Source organism: Lampris incognitus, chromosome 17 (assembly GCF_029633865.1).
Source record: "Lampris incognitus isolate fLamInc1 chromosome 17, fLamInc1.hap2, whole genome shotgun sequence".
NCBI classification, from domain to species: domain Eukaryota; kingdom Metazoa; phylum Chordata; class Actinopteri; order Lampriformes; family Lampridae; genus Lampris; species Lampris incognitus.
The window spans coordinates 29,098,774-29,124,624 of NC_079227.1; the positions used below are offsets into that span (position 1 = coordinate 29,098,774).

Sequence of the window (25,851 nt, forward strand, 5' to 3'; positions counted from 1 at the left end):
AGAGGCCATCTATGTTAAGAGAGAATGACCATCCCTGACCGAGCGAAGGAGGGAGGGAGGGAGGGGGGGGGGCTAAGAGTACATCTGTCGTCATCTTACAATGCTGAGATTGCAATTATTCCCAAATACTCTGTGCATAGTACACATGGCCATTGAAACTCTAGTTAACGGGCACACTCATATTTGCACATGAAACTGGTCGTTGGTTTCGGTTGTTATATATCTATCACCATCTTACAATGCTGCGATTGCAACAATCCCTAATCCTTTGTGAGTAGTACACATGGCCTTTGAAATTATAGTTAAAGGTCACACCCATATTTGCTTATGGAACTGGTTGTTGGTTTCAGTCATTAGGCAACTGTAATACAGTTTAGCTGGGGGCGCCTTTCAGAGCATTCAAGGACACCTTACAGAACACAGTAAAAAACAAGCAGCACTATCAGACAGCATAATATCAAAACAAAGCAGGGTAGACAAAAAGTTAATACAACAGATAAGTATAAAATCATCATTTGCACAAAACTCAATGAAGCGTGTATCAGACTGAATATGCCAGTTTGAAAAGGTACGTTTTGAGATGGGATTTGAAGGTTGAAAGAGTGTCAATGTTGCGAATTTCTTGTGGGAGAGAGTTCCATAGGCGGGGGGCAGAACGACTGAAGGCTCTAGTCCCCATGGTAGTCAAGCGGGCCGATGGTGTAAGTTGGAGAGCAGAAGAGAATCTGAGAGTGTGGGAGGGCGTGCGGATATGAAGGAATTCGGAAAGATATGGAGTTAGGTTATTAAGGGCCTTAAAGGTGAGGAGCAGGATGTTGAAGTCAATATGGTATTTAACAGGGAGGCAGTGGAGTTTCTGAAGAAGGAGTGATATGATCTATGGAAGGAGTTCTGGTAATGATACAGGCAGCTGAATTCTGGACCAATTGAAGTTTATGAAGACACTTGAGGGGAAGACCAAAGAGGTTAGAATTACAGTCAATATGGGATGTAACCAGGGAGTGAGTATGGTTGTGCTTTTATTGTACTGTATTGTTTATAAGGGGTGGAGATACCTGCAGTCAGTTTAGACTGAAGATGTCACTTAGCTGAGTGATGAAACGTATCTGTCAATAAATGTTGTATCCAGATGAACTGATTCATCTTTCTTTGACACTACATCTTTTGCACTGATCTCGTCCTGGATTGACCAGTATTCTCTGATTGCAAGGAGTTTCCTCTTGGTATTGTAAGTGCTTTCAACGGTGTACATGGTCATCATGGGCACTCTGACCAGTCTTATGCTTATGCAGCCCCATACGCAGTATGGTGCGAGGCACTGTACATTGTGACACATTCCTTCTGTAACCATCATTAACATTTTCTGTGACTTGTGCCACAGTAGACCTTTTGTCGGTTCCGACTGGATGGGACAGCCTTCGTTGCCCTCGCACATCGATGAGCCTTGAATACCCAAAACCCTGTCACTGGTTTGTGTTTGTCCTTCCTCGGACCAATGTCGGTAGGGACTCATCACTGTTGACTGTGATCACCCCTAAAGCCTTGCCATTTCAGAGATGCTCTGGCTCAGTCGTCTTGCATTAACAATTTGGCCCTTGGCAAAGTTGCTCAGCTTTTTACTCCTGCTCATTTCTCCTGTATCAAACACATTGACTATGAGAGCTGATTGTTCGCTTACCATTTAATTTACCCAGACCTTGTCATGTGCCCTTGTTTGGAGATGATCGTTATTCGGTTTGGCACATCAGGATAATTCTGAATTTAGCTGTGCAGTCAAAGCAGGGTGGAATGATGGTTCAGTACAATGCATTACAAAATGTGTATCAAAGGATTTGAAAATGTCAATTCAATTTTATTCCTTAGAAACATAAGGCAAACACAATAAAATGTATTTTGTTAAAATATTTGATACTGAATTTTCAAGTACATGACTCCCAAATCAGGTCATTACATTTCATTCATTGGTATGCCACATACAGTTTTGCTTCTACTTTTGTTTCTTCTAAAGTGATGTTGAACAGATATTCACCAGTGAAGAGACAACCTGATCCAAACACTATCTTTATCACTGGTATGATCCAGAACAAGTACAGCTACACTGTGACCTCACCCATTCCTTTGACATCAGTTCCAGTGTGTCAGACAGTGGCACAATTATTTTCACTGTAATCTGCAAAGACTCCATGATGGACTGATTGAGATTGTAAAGTAGTGGCGGGACATGCTCAGTGTGAGCATGCATAGAAAGATGAGTAAATGCAATGATTTTTGGTACTTGTTGCATAATCTAGTTTGTTATAGTACATGCAACTATCAGTGCCTCACTTGATTTCCTTCCAGTAGTCTTTCAGTCACTAAGTGGTTATTCAAGGAAATGCTTTTAGTGTTAAGTTACTAATTAGCATAGTTACAGGAAATGTTGTTTGGCCATCACAAGTTGTTCAAAGCCCCACAGTCTGTAAACTTTTTTCATCTCTGCTTCAGGCTTAAGTTATGTCCTGGCCAATTGCAGCATTTCCTCCACATCCAGCAGTTTTTCTCGGACTTTTCCCTTGGCTTCACCCCTCCTGGTCTCCTCGTTATCAATCCTCTCCCACTCCGAGAACGTCACAGGCTTCACTCCTATAATAGATCAACAACATTTAAATTTGACTAATTGCCTTTTAATACTTATCATTACCCGTTTTTTTTTGGGGGGGGGGGACTCAATTGGTAAATCAATGAAATCTTTCAGACCTATTGTTCCAAAAAGATGAAAATGGGGGCAATAAATAAAAACAAACAAGTGTAACCAAGGATTTGCCAATTTCCGTTTTTTGTTAGAGAAAACATGGGGGCACTCTAGTCTCACTGTCCTCTCCACAACCATCCACTTTTATGTATTCTAGTAAAAGACAACATCCTGTCTACTGTTGGGGAACATCTTAGTCGTTGAATATTTTTCTGTGGTTGTACTGGAGAGCGCTGGATATAGCTGAGCTTTCACTCTGCCATCTGCCTCTTTAAGTAAAGCAGTTCATAACATTTAATTACTAAAGAGGCTACTAATATCTGATCAGAGGTAAAATAAATGGTAAGATTTTTTATGTTTGACTGAGAGGTAAACCCTGGCCCAACGGCAGAGCTGGGGAGAAGGGATTAAACTGGCCATGGAGACCGTGCAGTACCTCTTTTCTCCAGCAGGATCGCGATTCCCTGTGAGCCAGGCTTGGCAGCAGACACATCCAGGGTTCCGGAGTCGATATCCTCCAGTAAGGTGCGTGCAGTGTCAAAGCTGTTGTTCATGGTGGTTGCTATCACCCCAGTGGGGCCTGTCTTCAGCCAGCCACTGCAGTACAGACCTGGAATAGAGGCGTAAAGGACACCAGATAGATTCATTCTAGTTTCTGTCAACTGTCTTCACTTTAGGATGGGGATGAAATTATTCAGGGTTCATAAGGTCAAATACATCCAGTACCCGAAGACTGGACACGGCCCATGATGTTTGGGACAATGGCCCTGTGAGAGTCAAAAGGCACCGACGGACTGATGGGGAGGCTCTTGTAGCCGATGCTGCTGATGACCAGGCCACAGGCCACATGCTCCTCCTCGCCTGTGGCAACTGCACGTGCCCCTTCACCTGACCCCTGTTCACACACATGGATACAGATAAGGACTCTGGCTTATGGAGATGGATTTTGTTCTTCTACACAATCAATTAGAATCAGAATCAGCTTTACTGGCCAAGTTTGCCTATGCACATGAGGAATCTGACTCCGGTACACAGCAGCTTCTAGCACTTGCAGACTCATATGAAAAAACGAAAACAAATAAAATAAATAAATAAATAAATGCAACAACAACAACAGGACATTGGAGGTAAGCGTGTATGCACAACAGGTATGTCGCTACTATACAGAGATTTGTTGTGGTTGAGTAATGAACAACCTACGCCCATATAGTATACCATATTGCTTATATATACTATATTGCATATACACTTTACCATATAGACGTGTTCCCTTATTTACATGCACCAAATGTGCGTGTGCAGATTGTGAGGCAGAAAGGGGCCACGAATTTTGTTTGTAAACATTACTACGTTAATTTCGAAGAGATCATCATGGAGAAATTGATTTAAAATGAAATGAAATGCCTCACAGTTGTTGCGCTGTCAGTTGCACAGATTGTAAAGATGGTAAAAACAAGCGTCTGCATTTTTATCGCATGCTGAAAGGGAAATCTCCAATCAAAAAATGAAGAAGACAGGTGTGGATTCACGCGATCCGCCGGGAGGACTGGAAGACGTCAGAAGAGCAAATATCAAACGCGAAGATTTGCGGAGAACATTTCATATCTGGTATGTATCCGTTTCTTACACAAATAAGTATTATGAATGAAATTGAAAATTGAAAATACGTAAGAGTCATAATTTGACTCCAGCCTCGATCTCATAACCGTACAAACAATTCGACTTTCTACTGAAGACATATGACAAAGGTAGAACTTAACATCTTTATTTTGTTACCTGTCAGTCATAAGCCAATTATTTTTGTTTCAAAGCCCCCATCAAATATTTGTCACCCACCAAGATCACAAGCCAATTATAATTTAATTATGACAACAGGCAAAGTACTCAATCATACAGATAGTATAATCAGAAGTAATTGCAACTATCATTCAAAATTTTATAACAGTCACATTAAACATTTTCAATATTTCCACAGGCCTATCACTCATTCACCATTCACAATAACCTCAACAATCTGTCAGTTACAGGCCTAAACCAATCATGTGCAGTACTGTTTCACTTTCACGTTTAAACAACGATCATATCGTTTTGTAAACAATAGCCTACAACAGATCATGTTTCAAACTGGCAATACTCACTCACTCACTCTGATGGCTATGGATGAGATCCCCCCCCCCCCACACACACATATTCAATGTGATGGCTGTGATTGCACAATATCAGCAAGTGCTCTGTGGTTTGGCTCAGTTTGATAAAGTAAGTCTGACACTGTCTGTGTGTGTCAGTATCTATTAGTTAGACAAGACCTGTTCTTGAACTTGATTATCAGGATCAGGAACATTTATTTGTCATTTCATTTCATGCACTTGCGTACATGAAATGAAATGAAATATAATTTCCCCTAGCCCACAGCAGTGCAACACAAAGACAAAAACACATATCCAAACTACAAAAAACTACAAAAACATATATAAAAAATATATATATAAATTCACTGTCCAAGAGAACAAACGCCAAGATGACTGTCGGAACTGCCGGTCTGCATGGGCTAGTAGTTAGCTTAGCTTGCCCCGCTTCCACGTCCTGTCAGACCACCCTCGGTGTTTCCTCCTCGGGCGCAGCTCCAGGCAGGGCCGGGGTCCCTGGGCCCACTGGATGCAGCAGACCAGGCTCCCCCAGCCAATCCAACGCTAGCTCTCCCAGCCAGACACCTTCGACACACCTCTCCGAACGACGACACCAAAACCACAGTCATCACTAGGTGAGGCTGCCGCCAGACCACCCTTGGTGTTATCAGAACTGCCGGTCTGCATGGGCTAGCAGTTAGTTTAGACTGCCCCGCTTCCGTGTCCTGTCAGACGGCCCTCGCTGTTTCCTCTTCGGGCGCAACTCCAAGCAGGGCCGTGGTCCCTGGGCCCACAGGATGAAGCAGACCAATCTCTCCCAGCTGATCCAGCACCAGCTCTCCCAGCCATCAAACGAAGACACAAACTTAGATGCAGACGTGGACAAAGACACTGCATGGACGGTACTGGGTGAGGCTGCTACAAACACAAGTTCACGCCGCCACCTTCCCACACCGGTACTGGGTGAGGCCGCTGCTTTTGTGAATTCGTACCACCATCTTCTCACACCGGATGCAGAAGTGGATTATTTTCATCTGTGAAAAGGCCATCACACAGAGATATGTCGAGCCGAAGTATGCCTTCACCTTAAGTGCGCAAGATGAAAGGAGGGAAACTTTTCAGTGTTTACAAGACCCTTGAAGTCCCTGTCCGTTGATCTTGCTTTCAATTTGATGTCATTTTGCCAATCAGTTATCTCCATGTCAACTCCGATTGGTAAAGCAAATACTTGTTGGAATTTCACGGACACCTCCTCAATCTCAATGGGGAGGAAAGGGTTTGAAATAAATGCAACAACCTCCCCCATTTCGTTTAATTCCTGAAAATGCCTGTTGAATTCGGATGGTAGTTTCTGCAGGTGGGTGCAGGATTCTTGTAGGAGAAAAGCATCTTTGTTTCCAATGTTTTGTGACATTTTCTCCAGGTCTGGGAAGTGCACCAGCCGTCCATTCCTTAGCTGAGAGGCCCACACACCCACCTTGGCCTTAAAGGCATTGAAAGTGCTGATCATGTGTGCCATGTCTTTGTCTTTTCCCTGAAGCTCATAGTTGAGCTCGTTCAGTTTCGCTGTTAGGTCGGTGAGGAAACCTAAGTCTAGCAGCCATGCATCATCAGACAGTTCCTCATGCTCCTCATTTTGTGAGGGGTCGTAATTTGTCAGCCATTAACATAGAAACTGTATTTGATTGGCCATATATACCCCTTGACAACCATCACTACACACAGGGCTCATTTGAAATTAAAATAAATAAATGAATAAATAAATTTTTTTGACATTTATGGGGTTTTTTTCCTCTGATTTTGAAAACTTCTCATGATCGACTTGGAATGCTTCCAAGATTGACTTGTCGACCACGATCAACAGGTTGGCGACTCCTAGTGTAGAGGGAGAAAAGCAGTGGGGAGAGAACACATCCCTGAAGCCACGAGTGCTGATTGTCCGTATACCAGAAGTGACTTCCCCCAGCCTCACTTGCTGTTTTCTGTCTGTCAGGAAGCTGGTGATCCACTGACAGATGGTGGGGGATACAGTGAGCTATAGGAGAGTTTGGGGGAGAGGATTTCTGGAATGATGGCATTGAATGCTGATCTGAATTCCACAAACAGGATCCTTGAATATGTTGCTGAACAGTCAAGGTGTTGCAGGATGTGGTGCAGTCCCATGTTAACTGCATCATCCACTGACCTGTTTGCCCGGTATGCAAACTGCAAGGGGTCCAGCAGGTATCCTGTGACGTTCTTCAGGTGGGCCAATACCAGTCGTTCAAAGGTCTTCATGACCTCAGACGTCAGAGCAACAGGCCTGTAGTCATTCTGTCCTGTGATGGAGGGTTTCTTTGGGACTTCGCACAGCTCTAGGGATCTGTTGAAGATCTGCGTGAAGAATGGAGCCAGTTGGTCAGCACAGGCTTTAAGACAGGATGGGGAGACACTGTCTGGACCCAGTGCTTTCCTGGTCTTCTGTCTCTGGAAAAGCTGGCTCATGTCCACTATATGTATACTGAGTGCAACCTGAGTATCGGGGCGGGGGGGAGTAGGGGGGTTGCCAGAGGTGTGATGGGGGCTGTTGTTGTTGGGCTGGAGTGGGTGGGGGGTATGAATTTGTCTCTATCAAAGCTGGTATAGAAGACATTAAGGTAGTTAGCCAGGTCTTTGTTTGCCTCAGCAAACATGGTCTTATAGTTTGTGATGTCTTGCAGGCCCCTCCACACTGACACAAGGTCTTCAGCTGAAAACCTGTGTTTTAGCTTTTCAGTGTTGCTTCTTTTAGTCACTGTGATATCCTTTGTCAGCAAATTTCTGGCCTGCTTGTACAGGGCTCTATCCCTACTGCTGTAGGCATCCTGCTTGTCCTGCCAAAGATGTCTTAGTTTGGCAGTGAACCAAGGCTTGTTTATTGTTGCATGTGCAGAAGGTCTTGGTGGGCACACACGTCTTCACAGAAGCTGATGTAAGATGTCACTGTCAGTTACTTCATCCAGGTTTCCAGTTGCAGCTTCAGATACACTCCAATCGGTGCAGTCAAAACAGTCCTGCAGTTGTTTTGCTGGTCCATTTCTTCACTATTTTAACCACAGGCTTTGCAGATTTTAGTTTCTGCCTGTAGGTTGGAATAAGATGAACCAAGTAGTGATCAGAGTGCCTTAAAGCTGCCCGGGGGACACAGCGCTATGTATCTTTAAGAACTGTGTAGCAGTGGTCCAAGTGTGTTATTTTCCCTGGGGAGACAACTAATCTGCTGTCTGTATTTTGGTAGCTCATGGTTTAATTTTGCTCTGTTAAAGTACCCAAGGGTTATGAAAAGTGAGTCAATATGTTTTTGTTCCAAGTCAGTAATCTGGACGTGCAGGGTTTGCAGTCACCATTCATGCTGGCCTAGGGTGGAATGTAAACACCGACCAGAATGAAGGACGAAAACTCCTGCGGTGAGTAAAATGGCTTGCAGTTTATGAACAATGACTCCAAGTTCGGGCTGCAGTATTTACTTAACACTGACATCTGTACACCAACCTTAGTTTATGTAGAAGCAAATTCCTCCGCCCTTCGCTCTCCCTGATAGCGCGATCCACTCGGTGGAGGCGGAAGCCCGGCAGATATAAGCTGCTGTTGGGGATGGATTCGTTGAGCCAGGTTTCAGTGAAAAAAAAGGGCAGCAGAAAATAAAAAGTCCTTGTTTGTACCATTGAGGAGAAGCAACTTGTCCATTATGTTGGGCATGGAGCGGACATTCCCCAGGTGAATCGCTGGGAGTACAGATCGAAATCTCTGCTGTCAGAGCCTCACCAGCATGCAGGCGCACTTCCCCCAGTTGCGCTGCTGCCTTGTCCCACAGAGAGCCACTGTTCCTCCAACTAAAATCTCATAAAAAAATATCTGGGTTTGTGAAAACTGGTAAAAAAACTATCTGGAGTTGACTGCATAATTTTAAGCAGTTCTTCTCAAGTGAAAGTAATTGGGTTTAAATAACTGAACACACAGAGAATAAACAAAAACAAAAGTACTAGAGAGCGCTGCCACCCCCAGCACCATCTTGATGGCATATCTACAACTTGACATCAATTCTCTATAACATGTTGGAGACATTTGGTATGTATGCGGAGTTGTGAGGTTGCCTTGTGTGTACATATACTATCAAATGCTAGGTGTGGGGAGTCACAGGAACTGAAGGCCGGTGTTGTTCACGGGGGGAATTGCACAGTTTTTGACTGTGCAAAATGCAAACACTTTGTTTGGCCCAAGTTTTCCCCCGCTTTAGTGTACACTTCAATACTAATTAAAGACATTACACATATTAAACGTAAGAACCACAAGTTGTTTTAAGTTAAATTATTCGAAACTTTGTTTGTGTGCATTGAGGGGCTTTTTTGAATAGCAAATAGTCACTACAATAGATATATATACTATGTATAACACTTTAACTTCAACATCTACTACTACTAAAACTTTTGGCTGCTCCAGTTAGGGGTTGCCACAGTGGATCATCCGTTTCCATTTCTTCCTGTCCTCTGCATCTTCCTCTGTCACCAGCCACCTGCATGTCCTCCCTCACCACATCCATACACCTCCTCTTTGGCCTTCCTCTTTTCCTCCTCCATGGCAGCTCCATATTCAGCATCCTTCTTCCAATATACCCAGCATCTCTCCTCCACATATGTTCAAGCCATCTCAATCTTGCCTCTCTTGCTTTATCTCCAAACCGTCCAACCTGAGCTGTCCCTTTAATATAATCGTTCCTAATCCTGTCCGTCTTCGTCCCTCCCAATGAAAATCAGCATCTTCAACTCTGCCACATCCAGCTCCGCCTCCTGTCTTTTCATCAGTGCCACTGTCTCCAAACCATATAACATAGCTGGTCTCACAACCATCTTGTAAACCTTCCCTTTAACTCTTGCTGGTACCCTTCTGTCGCAAATCACTCCCGACACTCTTCTCCACCCACTCCACCCTGCCTGCACGCTCTTCTTCACCTCTCTTAACAACTCACCATACACATTTTCCTTTGCTTTTTCCACCTCTCTCTTCGCTTTACGCTGCATCTCCTTGTACTCCTGTCTACTTTCTCCATCTCTCTGACTATCCCACTTCTTCTTTGCCAGCCTCTTCCTCTGTATACTTTGCTGTACTTCCTCATTCCACCACCAGGTCTCCACACCAAGTACCTTCCCAGCTGTCTCCCTCACGATTTCTGCAGTGCTTGCCCAGCCATCCGGCAACTCTTCACTACCACCCAGTGCCTGTCTTAACTCCTCTCTGAACTCCACACAACAGTCTTCCTTCTTCAACTTTCACCATTTGATCCTTGGCTCTGCCTTCACTCGCTTCCTCCTATTGATGTCCAAAGTCATCCTACAGACCGCCATCCGATGCTGCCTAGCTACGTTCACCACCTTGCAGTCTCCAATCCCTTTCAGATCATGCCTTCTACAAACCCCAATTCCAATGAAGTTGGGATGTTGTGTAAAACGTGAATAAAAACAGAATACAATGATTTGCAAATCCTTTTCGACCTATATTCAATTGAATACACTACAAAGACAAGATATTTAATGTTCAAACTGATAAACTTTATTGTTTTTTGCAAATATTCACTCATTTTGAATTTGATGCCTGCAACACGTTCCAAAGAAGCTGGGACAGGGGCAACAAAAGACTGGGAAAGTTGAGGAATGCTCAAAAAACACCTGTTTGGAACATTCCACAGGTGAACATGTCAACTGGAAACAAGTGAGTGTCATGATTGGGTATAAAAGGAGCATCCCCGAAAGGCTCAGTCGTTCACAAGCAAGGATGGGGTGAGGGTCACCACTTTGTGAACAACTGCGTGAGCAAATAGTCCAACAGTTTAAGAACAACGTTTCTCAACATACAACTGCAAGGAATTTAGGGATTTCATCATCTACAGTCCATAATATCATCAAAAGATTCAGAGAATCCGGAGAAATCTCTGCACATAAGCGGCAAGGCCGAAAACCAACATTGAATGCCTGTGACCTTTGATCCCTCAGGCGGCACTGCATTAAAAACCGACATCATTCTGTAAAGGATCTTACCACGTGGGCTCAGGAACACTTCGGAAAACCATTGTGAGTTAACACAGTTCGTCGCTACATCTACAAGTGCAAGTTAAAACTCTACCAGGCAAAGAGAAAGCCATATATCAACAACACCCACAAATGCCGCCTGCTTCTCTGGGCCCGAGCTCATCTGAGATGGACTGACGCAAAGTGGAAAAGTGTGCTGTGGTCTGACGAGTCCACATTTCAAAGTTTTTTTGGAAATCATGGATGTCGTGTCCTCCGGGCTAAAGAGGACAAGGACCATCCAGATTGTTATCAGCGCAAAGTTCAAAAGCCAGCATCTGTGATGGCATCATGGGTAAATTGGACATCTGTGAAGGCACCATTAATGCTGAAAGGTACATACAGGTTTTGGAGCAACATATGCTCCCATCCAAGCAACATCTTTTTCAGGGACGTCCCTGCTTAATCCAGCAACACAATGCCAAGCCACACTCTGCACGTGTTACAACAGCGTGGCTTCGTAGTAAAAGAGTGCGGGTACTAGACTGGCCTGCCTGCAGTCCAGACCTGTCTCCCATTGAAAATGTGTGGTGCATTATGAAGCGCAAAATACGACAACGGAGACCCCGGACTGTTGAGCAACAGAAGTCGTACATTAAGCAAGAATGGGAAAGAATTCCACCTACAAAGCTTCAACAATTAGTGTCCTCAGTTCCCAAACACTTACTGAGTGTTGTTAAAAGGAAAGGTGGTGTAATACAGTGGTAAACATGCCCCTGTCCCAGCTTTTTTGGAACGTGTTGCAGGCATCAAATTCAAAATGAGTGAATATTTGCAAAAAAACAATAAAGTTTATCAGTTTGAACATTAAATATCTTGTCTTTGTAGTGTATTCAATTGAATATAGGTCGAAAAGGATTTGCAAATCATTGTATTCTGTATTTATTTACGTTTTACACAATGTCCCAACTTCATTGGAATTGGGGTTTGAACATAAGATATAGTCCACCTGTGTGCACTTTCCCCCACTCTTGTACGTCACCCTGTTTTCCTCCCTCTTCTTGAAATATGTATTCACTACATTCATTTCCATCCTTTTCGCAAAATCCACCACCATCTGTCCTTTCACATTCCTCTCCTTGACACTATACCTACCCATCACCTCTGTTCCCTTCACCAACATGTCCACTGAAGTCTGCTCCAATCACCAGTCTCTCCTCCTTGGGTACACTCTCCACCACTTATCCAACTCACTCCAGAATTCTTCTTTCTTTTCCATCTCACACCCAACTTTATGCGCTGATAACATTCATATCGATTTCCAGCTTCATACTCATCACTCTGTCTGACACTCTCTTCACCTCCAGCACACTCTTGACATAATCTTCCTTCAGAAACTTCAACTTCAACATAAGGGTATAAATTTGGTATGCAGCAAAATGAGTTAGGAAATAATTTCACACAGAGAGAGGGACAATTCTCCTCACCTCCAGTCTGTTGACACCCAATCGGATCCCAGCAGCTCTGGTGAGGTCAGAGGTCGGCAGGACCTCAAGAGGACTCCGGAAGAAGCGTAAGCCCCAGACGCGGGAGGCTTTACTGCTTCTCTCCTGCTCCTTCTCTCTGGTGGTCTCCAAAGCAGTCTTCAGCATCAACTCTGTTAGACGTTTCCTGGGTCTCGGCAGCTCTTGACGTACACCACATGGACACAGACGAGACACGTAAACATCGGCTTTGGGACGCACAAATAGAACTTTAAAGAATAGACATTTACACGTTTTATAGTTTTATGCTCTTAAAATGGGTTTTTTTATTATCAACAACCGAGTATGCTAAATTAAGTAACCCCACATTACACCTTCTCACAGAAACTCAACAGAAGAAATGGTCGTGAATAAGCAAGTTAAATGAGCCCAAGGCAAATACCAGCGGCCTCATGCATAAATCCTTGCAAAGACTCTAAACCATATAGTTACTGGCGCACAAAAGAAGAATAATATGTATCAAACATAAAATGATTTATAAAAACATGCATGTGGCTAATTTTTGCTGCCCTTTTCCCTTTATAAATCTTAACTTCAAATTGTGCACACATGCACAAGCCTATTACCTGCTGAAAGTAAATTTCCACTGAGCTAACTAACAAAGCAAATGGTAGGCGCTCTTAAATGTCTTTGAACTGCAGCAACATTTGGCTGCATTTCAGCTGAGCTAGTGTCAGACTCATTCATCCTCTTCAATAATGGATATTTCTTTTTTTCTGTGTTACATTGTGCAGCACACCACATGCATTAACAATGTGACGCACCTTGTGTGGGCTGTATATCATAATACCACCAGTGTCATGCAGACATAACCAGCAAACTTTAAGCAGTCCAACTGTCTGTCCCACCACTGAACGAATATGACAATGTGCATCATTGAGCATCACCTTTTCACCCTTCGACAATTTCGTCTAATGGATGAAAGCCTGTAGGCCCATCTGTTGGAATTATGTGCAATTCATACAAATAATCAAACCATAATGAGTTGGGAGGATAAAATACTCATGTTTTTTATGGCTTGGATGCCACAAATTTTCCATACATTTGGATAGAGGCTTTATTTGATACTTCAGTTTCTTAAAAAGCATTTGATAATGAGTGAAATGAATGAATTGAATAGGCCATTAGAACATTTTGCTTTACTTCATAACTTTGCGATTAGAATTATGGCTTCTCACATCTCCAAAATGTAAATGCACGGGTCAAAGTTTTTGCAGAGGTAGGTACGTTCTCATGTTAAGTTTACTTTTTTTTAATGAATTTTTGGAATTTCCCCCCCTTTTCTCCCTAAATGTATCCGGCCAATTACCCCACTTTTCCGAGCCATCCCCGTCGCTGCTCCACCTCCTCTGCCAATCCGGGGAAAGCTGCAGACTACCACATGCCTCCTCCGATGCATGTGGAGTTGCCAGCCGCTTCGTTTCACCTGACAGTAAGGCGTTTCACCAGGGGACGTAGCACGTGGGAGGATCACGCTATTCCTCCCAGTTCCCCCTCCCCCCTGAACAGGTGCCCCGACCGACCAGAGACGGCGCTAGTGCAGCGCCCAGGACACATACCCATGTCGGGCTTCCCACCCGCAGACACGGCCAATTGTGTCGGTAGGGACGCCCGACCAAGCCGGAGGTAACATGGGGGATTCGAACCAGCGATCCCTGTGTTGGTAGGCAACGGAATAGACCGCTACACTACCCGGACGCCCCAAGGTTACTTTTTAAAAATCATGACGTCTGCATAGATGATAACTTTTGCAGTGTGTGTCAAGGCCAGCTGGACTAATGTTGCATAGAATCACACAAAATTTCAGACTAATGTCAAAAAGAGCTATCTATGGTCTGCTGTAATTCACCTCCTTCAGGATTTGTGCACATCCTTAAATGTTTTCAAAGGTTTTGTTCTGAAAATATTTTAGTTCAGTCAGTTGTCACAAATCCTTGTGACTGCATACGTTTCTCCGGTGGACAACCATAGCACACGGGTGATTGGAATGCTCAGAATAGTTGTATTTTTGTTGTATTAAATAGTTGTTTTGTATTGATAGTGTAACCATAGCCCAGCATTGACAACGCAACAGGACCTTAGGGCAGAAACATTGTTAGTTGCTACTAATGTCAACCTTCTCTCACTTTTTACTGAGTTTAAAACGGAACGACTATAAAAACCAGACTAGGTCATGCTTCTAGCAGATAGCTATGAACGGTGCCGAGGAGAGCGTTATCACTGACCTCCAATATGATGACAACATCAAGCTCAATGTTTTGCCTCCATCAAGGACAAGGACAAAAATCAAAGGTCACTGAGAACCGTTCTTTGACAGATAATCTTGCATGATTGTCATTTAAAGCCTTGCATAAACTCACAGCTGTTTAAAGTCATTACTTTCGTGGCATTATTGAAGGAGCAGCATTTTAGCTTTTGAACTTTAGAACATAAAACAAACCGTTTTCTTTGGGCAGCATGTGCAAGCAGTATAAAGTGCAGCACACATCTGTTCAAACCCCCTCTCTATATAGACTAGACGCATGAATAGGCGGTATAGTGTTAAACCACAGCATTAAACCACTTCTTACTTCTGCACTTCTCCCCTATTCTCCACAGTCTGTGCATTAGGCAGAAACATCTTGTTTCTCAAAAGACACATTCAACTCAGATGTCCATACTATCAGTGTGCTATTCACTGAAAATGGGAAATATTCTACACACTTAAAAGCCTTGGTGATAAATGCTCCTCAAAAAGTCAAAAAACGATAACGGCAAGTGTGGTTGCTCACCTTTAAGAGCCTCTGCAATGCCCTCAAACTCAGTAACCACCATCTCAGGTCTAGTGCCTGGCAGGTTCACCATTTCTCTGAGCTCCTACACAGGACAGGAACAATAGTGATCAATGGGTAGGATGGTAAAGGTGAAACAGCTAGTCCCCATCGACAAAAAAAGAAAAAAGAAAAAAAAAGATTTTCTTGATTTCAGTGGGACAACCCGATGAGATGATGTTGAAATAATTAGAAATTAGTGGTGTTGCCAATTTGTATTGATGGAAGGGGTTGGCAAACAGTTATGATAAGGTTTTATAAAGCTAACTCCTCAATACCAGTTACGTGGTTACTTATCCACTGAGTCAAATCCTGTTTTAGTTGCGTTAACACAATCAAAGTTGTTTACCACCATACAAGGGAGGGTAGAAAAACTTGGTATTTTGGTCGGACTGCCTTTATAACATTTCATTATGCACCTTGATTGTGCAGGCTACTTGCATGGGTCCTCTCCGGCCAACAATCAGCACCCTGCGGACCCGACTCTCTGCCAGGGCATCCAGGGCCTGCTGGGTGATGTCCGTCGTCTACAGACAGGAAAAGGCAAGGGCTCACTCTTTGCATCAAAGCCCATATTTCCTTGTGCAGTTTCCTATGAAATGCTTAATTCCTTGCTTGACACCATTCAGTATGAATAGTGCCATCTGCTATTTGCAGTTTTTACTGTTACAACACCCGTTTATTATGGTTACCGTTACTGACTGCACAATCTGCCATTTGACCAAGTTTACTGTTTACAATACCATTGCATGTCACTTCACTATCGTACAGACTTTATCTACTGTAGCACACTGCCCTACAAAGTACATTCAAAATGCACTGATGTACTGTATTTGTACATGTATCCTGTTCTTACACTTGGATTTCTCTGAGTGCTTTTATTTACCATTTGTGTGTTGAGCCAGCAAAAGTAAGCATTTTTCATTATTCAAGTGTTAACTTGAATAATCAATCAATCAATCAAGTTGCATTTTATATAGCGCTTTTCTAGCTGCAACACCCACTCAAAGCATCTTACATTACTGGTCAAACCTGAATTTCAGGCACCTGTTACAAGCCGTTTTCTGTACAGTCGCTACCTATTTTGTATGCATAAGGCCACCAAAATGTGATTTACAACAATTAACTTATTCACACGTGTATTACAAAAAGATTTGACATGGGCCGTTTGAGACTACTGACATTAAGCAGACCAGTGACAGAATGAAAGTTCACCTTACAAAACAAGTGTAAACTTGCTTTCATATCTATGACAGACTTGAAACATGAAAGTTGGGGGCAGCAGGAATGGAAAACATCTGCAATTGCCAGTGTGCGGAAAAGAAATATCACATCTTGTCTTTGGAATTCATTTTAGTCAAGTTGCTATGTTTGTGTGTGTGTGTGTGTGGGGGGGGGGGCTGGCTCAGATAGGCTGGTAATTATGAACTGTTTGTCTAAGGATGTTTTGAGTGGGCTTCACATCCAAGTTGTTTTGAAAGGAGAGACATGGGGTGCGCCCTGGTAGCCGAATGGTTACGGCGCATGCCACATAACCGCAACGTCCCTGGTTCGATTCCAGCCAGTGACCTTTGTTGCATGTCGTACCTGTTGCTCTCTCCCCTTGTTTCCTGTCTGCCACTTCATTATCCTCTATCCAATAAAGTTAAAAATGCCAAAAAAAAGTCTTAAAAAAAAAAAGAGGGATGGCTATAATTCATAATTCCCACCTTTAAAATATCAACAGGAGAAAGTAGTATTCTTGCGACATCCAAGGCCACATTGCCCTGCCCCAGGATCACAGCTGTCTCGCAGTTCAAACATGGAATTAACTGAAAGTGAAAAGACACAGAGAAGGAAGAGAAACTGTCATACTTAAAAACAAGAACACAGAAACTGACAGGTTGAACGATAGCCACTCTTATCCAATGTACTACCACGTGACGTGAGCCGTGGCGCTACACTGTTGAGAGAACATTGAGGGGGAGGGGATGTGACAAACCCACCATAACTCGTGCAGTACCTCTCTGTTACTAGGAAATCCATTGTACCAGCCAACAAAGTCTTTAGCAGAGTACACACCGGCCAAGTGTTCCCCTGGTATATTCATACTCCTGTTTCCCTCTGCTCCATAGCTCTAATAGAAAAAAGATGCAAAAAAAAAACCCCAAAACAAACAAAACAAAACAAAATGACTACGAACATCACACAAACGAAACACGTGAATGTGTACACATAGGAAAAATATGAGTTTTATTCCATCTCCTAAAGTAGCGTCAAGTTCTCACCAACACAACTGCATGGTAGGACTGTTGCAGCTCCTCTACACTGACGTCCTTCCCCACATTCACGTTACCGTAGAAACCACAGCGTGTGTGCCGGGCCGTCTGCGTAAAGGTGTTGATGACGTTCTGAAGAGAGGGCAGCAGCAACATGATGGGAATCAAAACATGACAGTGAAACGACAGAAAAGAACTTGTCCAGATACTCACCGGTAATGGGTTGTTGCTTGTTTCTGTTTGTTGTTAAGATAACTGATAAGACTGGTCGTTTTTTTATGACAGAGGGTATGAGTTCTCCTTTCAGACATGGCCCACATGATCATATCCACCTCAATACTATCAGCCATTGCATCGCGACTCCCCTTCCTGTTTGAGAGGCTTGTCAGACAGGTTGAGCTTTTACAGATAATTTCCCCACAGCTCATACCAAGTACTTCTTCCTTGGGGGGTTCTCTGGTTATGTACTACATGTAATATTACACTACACTAACAGGGGAAACATCTCATCTTGTGTCTGCGTTACTAAGCTTGTCCGATCCTGTTTTCTTCAGCTAAGAAATATCGCAAAATTCAGAAATATTTTGTCTTTTAAGGGTATCAAAACATTAATTCACACTTTTATTTCATTTTCTCCTGTCTAGATTACTGTAAATCCCTTTACTCTGGCCTCAACCAAGCTCCTTCAGATCGTCTACAATTGGTTCAGAACGCGGCTGCCAGACTACTAACCAGAACTAGCTGTCCCATATTACCCCCTATCCTTGCATCCCTCCATTGGCTTCCTGTAAAATTCAGAATAATCTATAAGGTCTTATTGGTTACATTTAAAGCCCTGCATGATCTTCTCATTCCTCATTATTCCACTTCCCAACCACGCCAATCCTCAAACCTCGGTCTTTTATCCACCCCTCACTCCAGCTGCAAAACAAAAGGTGACCGCGCCTTTGCGGTATTACCCCAAGCCTCTGGAACAATCTCCCCCAACCCATTAGATTCGCTGAATCTTTGGTCCGTTTTAATTGGCTTCTAAAAACCCGTCTTTTCAGGCAAGCCCTTTTATAGATCCCTACCTGTCTTCTGGTTTGTTTCGTTTCTAGCTTGATCGGTTACTCCTGACACCATGTTTTATATTCATTCAATTCATTTTAAGTATTTATTTGTATTTTGTGTGTTGAGTGTAAATCACTTTGTAACTGTGTGTTTTTAAAAGTGCTACATAAATAAAATTTTGCTTTGCTTGCTTGCTTGTGTCTGCCTCGTGGATTTCAGAGCTCGGGCTGGTTTAAGACGTTACTTTTCTACTTGTCCCATATAACTTCGGTGTCATGGCCGCTGTAAGCAGCATGCTGCTGAGGCCGTGTTGTTGCTCTTAAGCGTTTCAGATGTGTAATGATCTAGCTTAGCGGGAATAATAGGGATTGTTGGGGTGAGCTGGAAGCTTCTTAGCAAATATGAGAATTATTGGTGCACACTTCTTTTGAGGGGGGGGGGGTTTGCCCTTTTTTTCCCCAATTGTATTTGTACCCCACTCTTCCGAGCCGTCCCGGTTACTGCTCCACCCCCTCTCTGCCAATCTGGGGAGGGCTGCAGACTGCCACATGCCTCCTCCGATACATGTGGAGCCGCCAGCCACTTCTTTTCACCTGACAGTGAGGAGTATCGCCAGGGGGACGTAGCATGTGGGAGGATCACACTATTCCCCCCAGTTCCCCCTTCCCCCCGAACAGGCGCCCCGATCCACCAGGGGAGGCGCTAGTGCAGTGACCAGGACACACCCTCATCAGGCTTCCCACCCGCAGACATGGCCAATTGTGTCTGTAGAGACGCCCGACCAAGCTGGAGAGAACACGGGGATTCGAACTGGCGATCCCCGTGTTGGTAGGCAACGGAATAGACCGCCACGCTACCGGGCGCCCCGTATTGGTGCACAAGTTTAAGAGATAACCATTCTAGTCAAATTTATTTCTATAGCCACAAGTCCCAGACTCTACAATCACATTACACTCACATTATATTTTCTAACAGATATAAATAAATGACATCAAACGTTCATTTGTTTCATTTTGTCAACATTAAATTTATAATTAAGTTCTCATCCCTCCACAGCCAATGGCAAGTACTGTTTAGCCCAGCAATAAGCCCTTGGTGTGACCCTGAACCTCCACAGCTGACTTTCCCTGTTTTGTATGGTATTCGTATGAAGAAATCCAAATAATGATGGCCTATATTCTGTGACAGACTCTGACCTTGACTTCAGGATGGTCAGGTGCCACGCCAAACCTGACCAGGCCAAAAGGGACAGGTAGGCGCTCATAAATATCCACTTCAATGTCTTGATGACTCTGGAAATAGGAAAAAGCAAAGAAAGTTACAGCCGGAAAAGCACAAATTATTTATACTAATTGTACGTTAAAGTCCATATTTATTAGGAACTAGTCTTCTTCTTTTTTTTTTTCGATCTATCTGGCCAGTTAGTCAGGTTTACGTGTCAGATAACGCATTTCCAAAGAATCAGCTGAACAATATATGTTTGTTTTACAACTGACTAGGAGATTACATTTAATTGAGGAAAATGAAATTCATTACCACCGTTTTTCAGGGATTTTGAAGTAAATTCAAGCCGTGATTAAATGATCCACAAACAATGACCTGTGTGAATCCACTGACATAGTTTGTTTCTCAAAAAGAAGAGATTAGATCTGTAGCTAATTTCCACAACAGTATTTCACCATGCTTTACATTGATACTTGCTGGTGCACCTGGTATGCAATACTCATACCGACTAAATAAATACTCACATACATGTATTAAACACACTTTTATATGCACTTAAAATTGCTTCATATGTAGGTACGTATGTGGTTGTTTGTCTGTTCATATACAAAGACACACAAGTGTTAACAAATGTATATAAAATACTTGCAGATAAACATATTAGGCACACAAAACACTTTCTAAGTAAAATATATGCAGGTATACATGTAAAATATTTGAGTTACTATTTTACTGGAGAATTTCTGTTGCATTTGAATGTGCAAGTGTAGCTGGATGGTATCTCAGTATAAATGGAAGGCATAGAAAGAAGAGGGTGGGTCAATGCGTGCCCTCAATGTGACGACAAGCAATCGTACCAGGGCCTTCTTGGATATTCTGCAGTATCATTTAAGACATATGAAAAATTAAATGGTAATTAAAAAATTTTTACAGCACAGGTCTTATTTTCAAAATTTTTGCCATCTTGCAAACGAGTTATGATGTTATTTTACCCGCTGGCCTCATTTTGGAGATTTTGAATACGGGACCAGCGCTAGACACAGCTTTACAACGGCGCCTTACAGGACATCGGAACATGAGTCTTAAATCTGTCTTCTCAACAACAAAAAAACAAAAACCCTCGTGCTCATTTTGACTGTCTACGGGATTTCCTGTTGTCTATGACCTCAGTTGCATTGGTTGGATAGTTAGTCAATAGTGGCTACTACCTACTGTAAGTATGGGCTGGTCATTCCGGTGTGCAGACAAATGCTCACAAGACAAATGCTCACAATACTAATAGAAAAAGAGACAAATGCCCACAAATTGTTTTACAAGACGAATCACAAAAGCCCTTTTAACTTGTCTCACCAGTGTGTGAAATAGAACTACAAAGGAAGTGTGAAATGGGGTGTGATAGGTAAGACAAACCAAAGGAGTATTCAAGCAGCATCTATAAATGGGTCAAAGCCCGTTTGACTTGTCTCACCAGTGTGTGAAATACAACTACAAAGGAAATCGATTTCATGTACATATTTTACTAGTGCATTGGGTTTTGAAAGTGTTTGTACATATTTTCATAATTAAATCGATATGTAAACATATTTCATATTTGTATATCTGTATACTATAATTTTTCTCTGTAAATATAGATTATAAAACAATTTGTGAGCATTTGTCTCTTTTTCTTTTAGTGTTGTGAGCATTTGTCTTGTGAGCATTGGTCTTGTGAGCATTTGTCATGGAATGGGTAATTCCTGCAAGTTGAACCAGGAAACAGCTCAGCAATGTGATTGACCATTGATAATACTGCACATTTTGGGTAATAACCTTAAACTTGCACTTTCATTTTCACTTCTGGATACCTGCTTTAGAAAATTGGGTTGAATTGACACTTGTGTTCAGTTGCCCCATGAGACATCATTGTAAGGCTGAGTCCAGTGGTGGTCCCATGTTCAAGATCTCCAAAATGAAGCCAGTGAGTAAAATTATATCATAACCCATATGCACGATGGCAGAAACTATGGAAATAAGGCCCAGGTTATAAAAAAAACAACAAAATTATCCTGATGAACACCTGAACCTTCTTGTACACATTTTACCCCTTTATGTTTGTCACCAAGGGGACCAGAGGCCGTGATGTCGCTTATGACAAAGGCCGAGCGAGATTTTATTTATTTATTTATTTATTTTTGCACAGCTTTGCTTAGGTTGTTCAAAAAAAAAATTTTTGGCAAAACCTCAAACTTGTTGACAATATAGAATAAACTGACTACAAGAGGATATAAAATGACAGGAGGACAGTCATTTTATAGACCCAAGCACAGTTTTACGCTTAACATATTGTAAAATGTTTTATTTTGATGTATCTGCAGTAAAACTGCGAAGACCTTAATGTTGGTATAAGGCACATAGTGAATGAATGCACTTTTGAAAATATGGTATGACATGGTTAACTTCCAGCTTGTAAGTAGGCCTACTTGGCAAACTGAAATTGATCCTCTAAGCTAAGCAACTAACACTAGATGCAGAAAGAAAAGGTCCGAGGCGCTCGGAAGTTCAAACAAAATGTGATGAAGGTACTCTTTGGTAGGGAACACAAAAGAGAAGAAGGGTCAAAGGCATTCTTCTGGTAAAAGGTATGACAACCATTATTCAGATGGCTATTTCATGGTGAAAGTCTTAAACACATAGACGATACTTGGGCATGTTAAAATAGAGCTGGGTTACCCACACATAGTGACACAAACAGCCTTCTTCTGGGCGTAAGCCTCAGCACAGTTTCCCCCTTAGTAGATACAAAATAATTGCAAACAACTGGAGCAGAAAGCCAATGAACTCGGAGGTGAGAAATGCAAAGTATGACAACTAGATGGCTCTACAAAATGTATAGAAGGAAGAAAAAAATAATGAGAACAAAATATAATAAGAAAAAAAATGTATGCACAGACACCAAGACAAAAAACAACAACAATATATACCCATCTACAGCAGCATAGCCACCAGAACACATACATCAGAACAACTACAAAAAAAGGACCGAAAACAATTTATTTATTTAGTCCTGGGTATGCTGTGGCCTGCATTTGGTATATATAAAAGTTTCTCTCTGCAATAATAATTTCAAATGATCACCCCGCCGAATGTTCTTTTTTGATGGTTTCTAGGTCTTCAACCATAAGGCTGTCTGGATTACTTTTATGTACATTATAAAAGTGTTTAGCCATAGGGTAATCCAGATTATCTTTTCTGATAGCACACTTATGCTCAGAGACTCTGTCTTTCAGTCATCTCTTTGTACGGCCTATATAAAAGCAACCACAGGTACAAGAGAAATGGTACACAACAAATGTAGTGTTACAGTTAGATGTGGTACACCTTATAAGTCTTACAGTCACTGAATTGCTTACATTCCTTTATATTAGCACAATGGTTTCAAAAGCCACATTTTTAAGTACCCTTCAATGACAAACCGCCCACAGTCAGTCAGAGTTGGTCCCCATCTCTCCTCCACCATGTCACTCAGCACCGGCTCACCGCAGGGTTGCATGTTGAGCCCCCTCCTCTACTCACTGTACACCTTCAACTGTTTACCAGCTTTCCCTTCAAACTCCATCATAAAATTCGCTGACGACACCACTGTAGTCAGGCTCATAACAGGAGGTGATGAGTCCGCTTACCGACAGGAAGTCCAGAATCTGTCTGAGTGGTGCTCTGCAAATAACCTCATCCTAAACCCCACAAAAACAAAAGAACTCATAATTGACTTCAGAAAACACAACCCCCCCCCAGCCTCTTTCCATAAATGGTGAGTGCGTGGAGAGAGTCCACTCATTTAAATTCCTGGGAATCCACGTTACAGACTGTCTTTCATGGTCAATAAACACCACGGCAGTGGTCAAAAAGGCACAGGAGCTGCTATATTTCCTGAGGTTACTCAGGAAAAACAACATGAGTGTGAAGCTGCTGGTGTCCTACAGATCCACAATTTAGAGCATCCTCACATACTGCATGCCGGTGTGGTTTGCTGGTTGCTCCGCCGCAGACAAAAAGGCTCTCCAGAGAATCACCAGGACAGCAGAAAAAATCATCGGTTGCCCCCTCCCTCCTCTTTCAGACATTGCCCACAGCTGGACCCACTCAAGAGCCAAAAGCATCATCAAGGACAATTCACACCCCGGCAACCACCTGTTTGAACTATTACCCTCTGGCAGGCGCTTCAGGTCGATCAGATCCAAAACCACCAGATTCACCAATAGCTTTTTCCCAAACGCAATAATTGCACTAAACAAACATACTTAAACCTCTCACAGCCACCTCTCGCACTTTAATGCCTGCACTTTATCCCATTGCTGCTCCTTTATTAATCTCGTCTTGCTATTGTGTACTTTATTCCATTGCTGTTTTATCCCATTGCTTTTATTAATCATTCTTGTCTTTTATAATGTGGGCTTTCTATTTATTTTATTGTTGCACCATGGTGGAGTTGCACCCCCAGTTCCGCTGTATTGAAAAGTACGATGACAATAAAGGCATTCAATTCAATTCAATTCAATTGATGAAGCCAAGTTTTTTTTTTTATTAGAATTGACAGGCAGATGGCTTGGCACCTAGCCTCTCCCACTAGAAGCATTTAGGTGCCAGGGTTTGTGCATTGTAAATAATAGTCTAACATAACAGCGCATAACTCTGGTAGGGTAGTGTCTCCCTCCCATTGCTTATGTTGATGCCGGGCTGTACACATACTGACCTTGATCAGGTGTTGGGCAGTGTAGAAACCTGCTGGACCTCCTCCAACAACACACACCTTTGGACTGGAACCAGAAATAGAAGCAAACCTGCACAGGCCTGGTGTCAGCAGAGAATTAAGTAAATAATATTTATTCATTATAGTGCTTTTCATACATAAAATGCAGCTCAAAAAGCTTTACATTAGAAAGACATAAAACAAGCAACAAAAAAAAGACAATAAAAAGGCAGTTTAAACGTTCTTCAGAATAGGTTAACGACGGAGAATGAACATTAAAAACAATTCAAGCTCATATAAAATAACAATGCAAAATATTACAACTGCATTAGCAAGTATTACAAAGTAGAACAGAAGAGGTGGTTTTCAACTAAACAACCAAAACTGCACTAGCTATCTAGTCAGCTAGTTTCGTGACTGCAAAAGCTTTTTCTTTTTTTTCCAGGCAAGTTTAAAAGCGTCTGCTATCCTAATGCAATCCATGCAAGACTACTACAGACCAGTGCACTCTGACGTCCACCTTACCGTCAGCAAATCGATTTCCTTTTCCGGAGGTCCGTAACAACTTCAGCGTTGTCCTGCCAAATATTATTTTGTGGCTACTCATCCTCTTTGCTAATGGTAAAGATGTGTCAGTATTTGAACGAGATGGGTTAAACCGACCCTCCGGCTTAAATCTCTGTGCCTGGTGTGAGCTTTGGACAGCATGAAAGCCAAGGACCCGTCAGTCTTTATCTGTCAACGGTTTCTCCTACAGCAGCCGCTCGCTGCTCTCTCCACGTAACACGGCGGTAAACGCGAAGGAACGAGTGAAACGTACACGTCTGTAGCCAAAAGTATACCGTTGTCGCACTCTGTACATTGAAATGAACTATAACTGCTTTTTAAAGGTACGCCATGTGTTTCATCCAAAAGGATCCGGGCGGAACAATCGTGGTTCCCATAGTTCCACGTCACCCTGCTCTCCGATGGTTTACGTCAGAAAACCCAACACCTCGTATAAAAATGTATAAAAAAAACTGTCGCCAAATTATTTGATTAGATTTAAATGTATGACAATTTCTAAACAGTTTATGATCTCCACACGAGAGCTGTCCGTGTAGTTTCTGTTTGAATTCCCGGCTAAGAACCAAAAACTGTAGTACTATTTGTTTCTTTTCTTTTTTACATCTGTCTTAATTGAGTTACAACACTTTTGATGGAGACACTTGTCAAAGGCATTAAATGAACAGCCTGGATTTAATATCAATTTGATCTAAATTATCTAGGTTTTCATATTCACGAAAAACTGACCGTCTTAAGGTAATGTCACTCTAGAAGGGGCTCCTATTGCATGAATCCACTCATACAATGTTTAAT

The 25,851-nt window shown here is 42.5% G+C and overlaps 1 protein-coding gene across 1 annotated transcript; it reads right to left on the minus strand.

Annotated features, from left to right (window-relative positions):
- Positions 1 to 1,840: 1,840 nt before the first annotated feature.
- On the minus strand, positions 1,841 to 25,602 carry fdxr (ferredoxin reductase). Its single transcript, XM_056297360.1, has 12 exons — positions 25,018 to 25,602; positions 24,496 to 24,593; positions 19,739 to 19,834; positions 17,499 to 17,621; positions 17,234 to 17,347; positions 16,941 to 17,042; positions 15,651 to 15,758; positions 15,193 to 15,277; positions 12,365 to 12,564; positions 3,458 to 3,626; positions 3,168 to 3,341; positions 1,841 to 2,622 (listed from the first exon to the last, which is right to left on the minus strand). Exons 1-12 carry the CDS (start codon positions 25,097 to 25,099, stop codon positions 2,492 to 2,494), a joined length of 1,482 nt encoding a protein of 493 aa, XP_056153335.1. The 5' UTR covers positions 25,100 to 25,602; the 3' UTR covers positions 1,841 to 2,491.
- Positions 25,603 to 25,851: the final 249 nt, after the last annotated feature.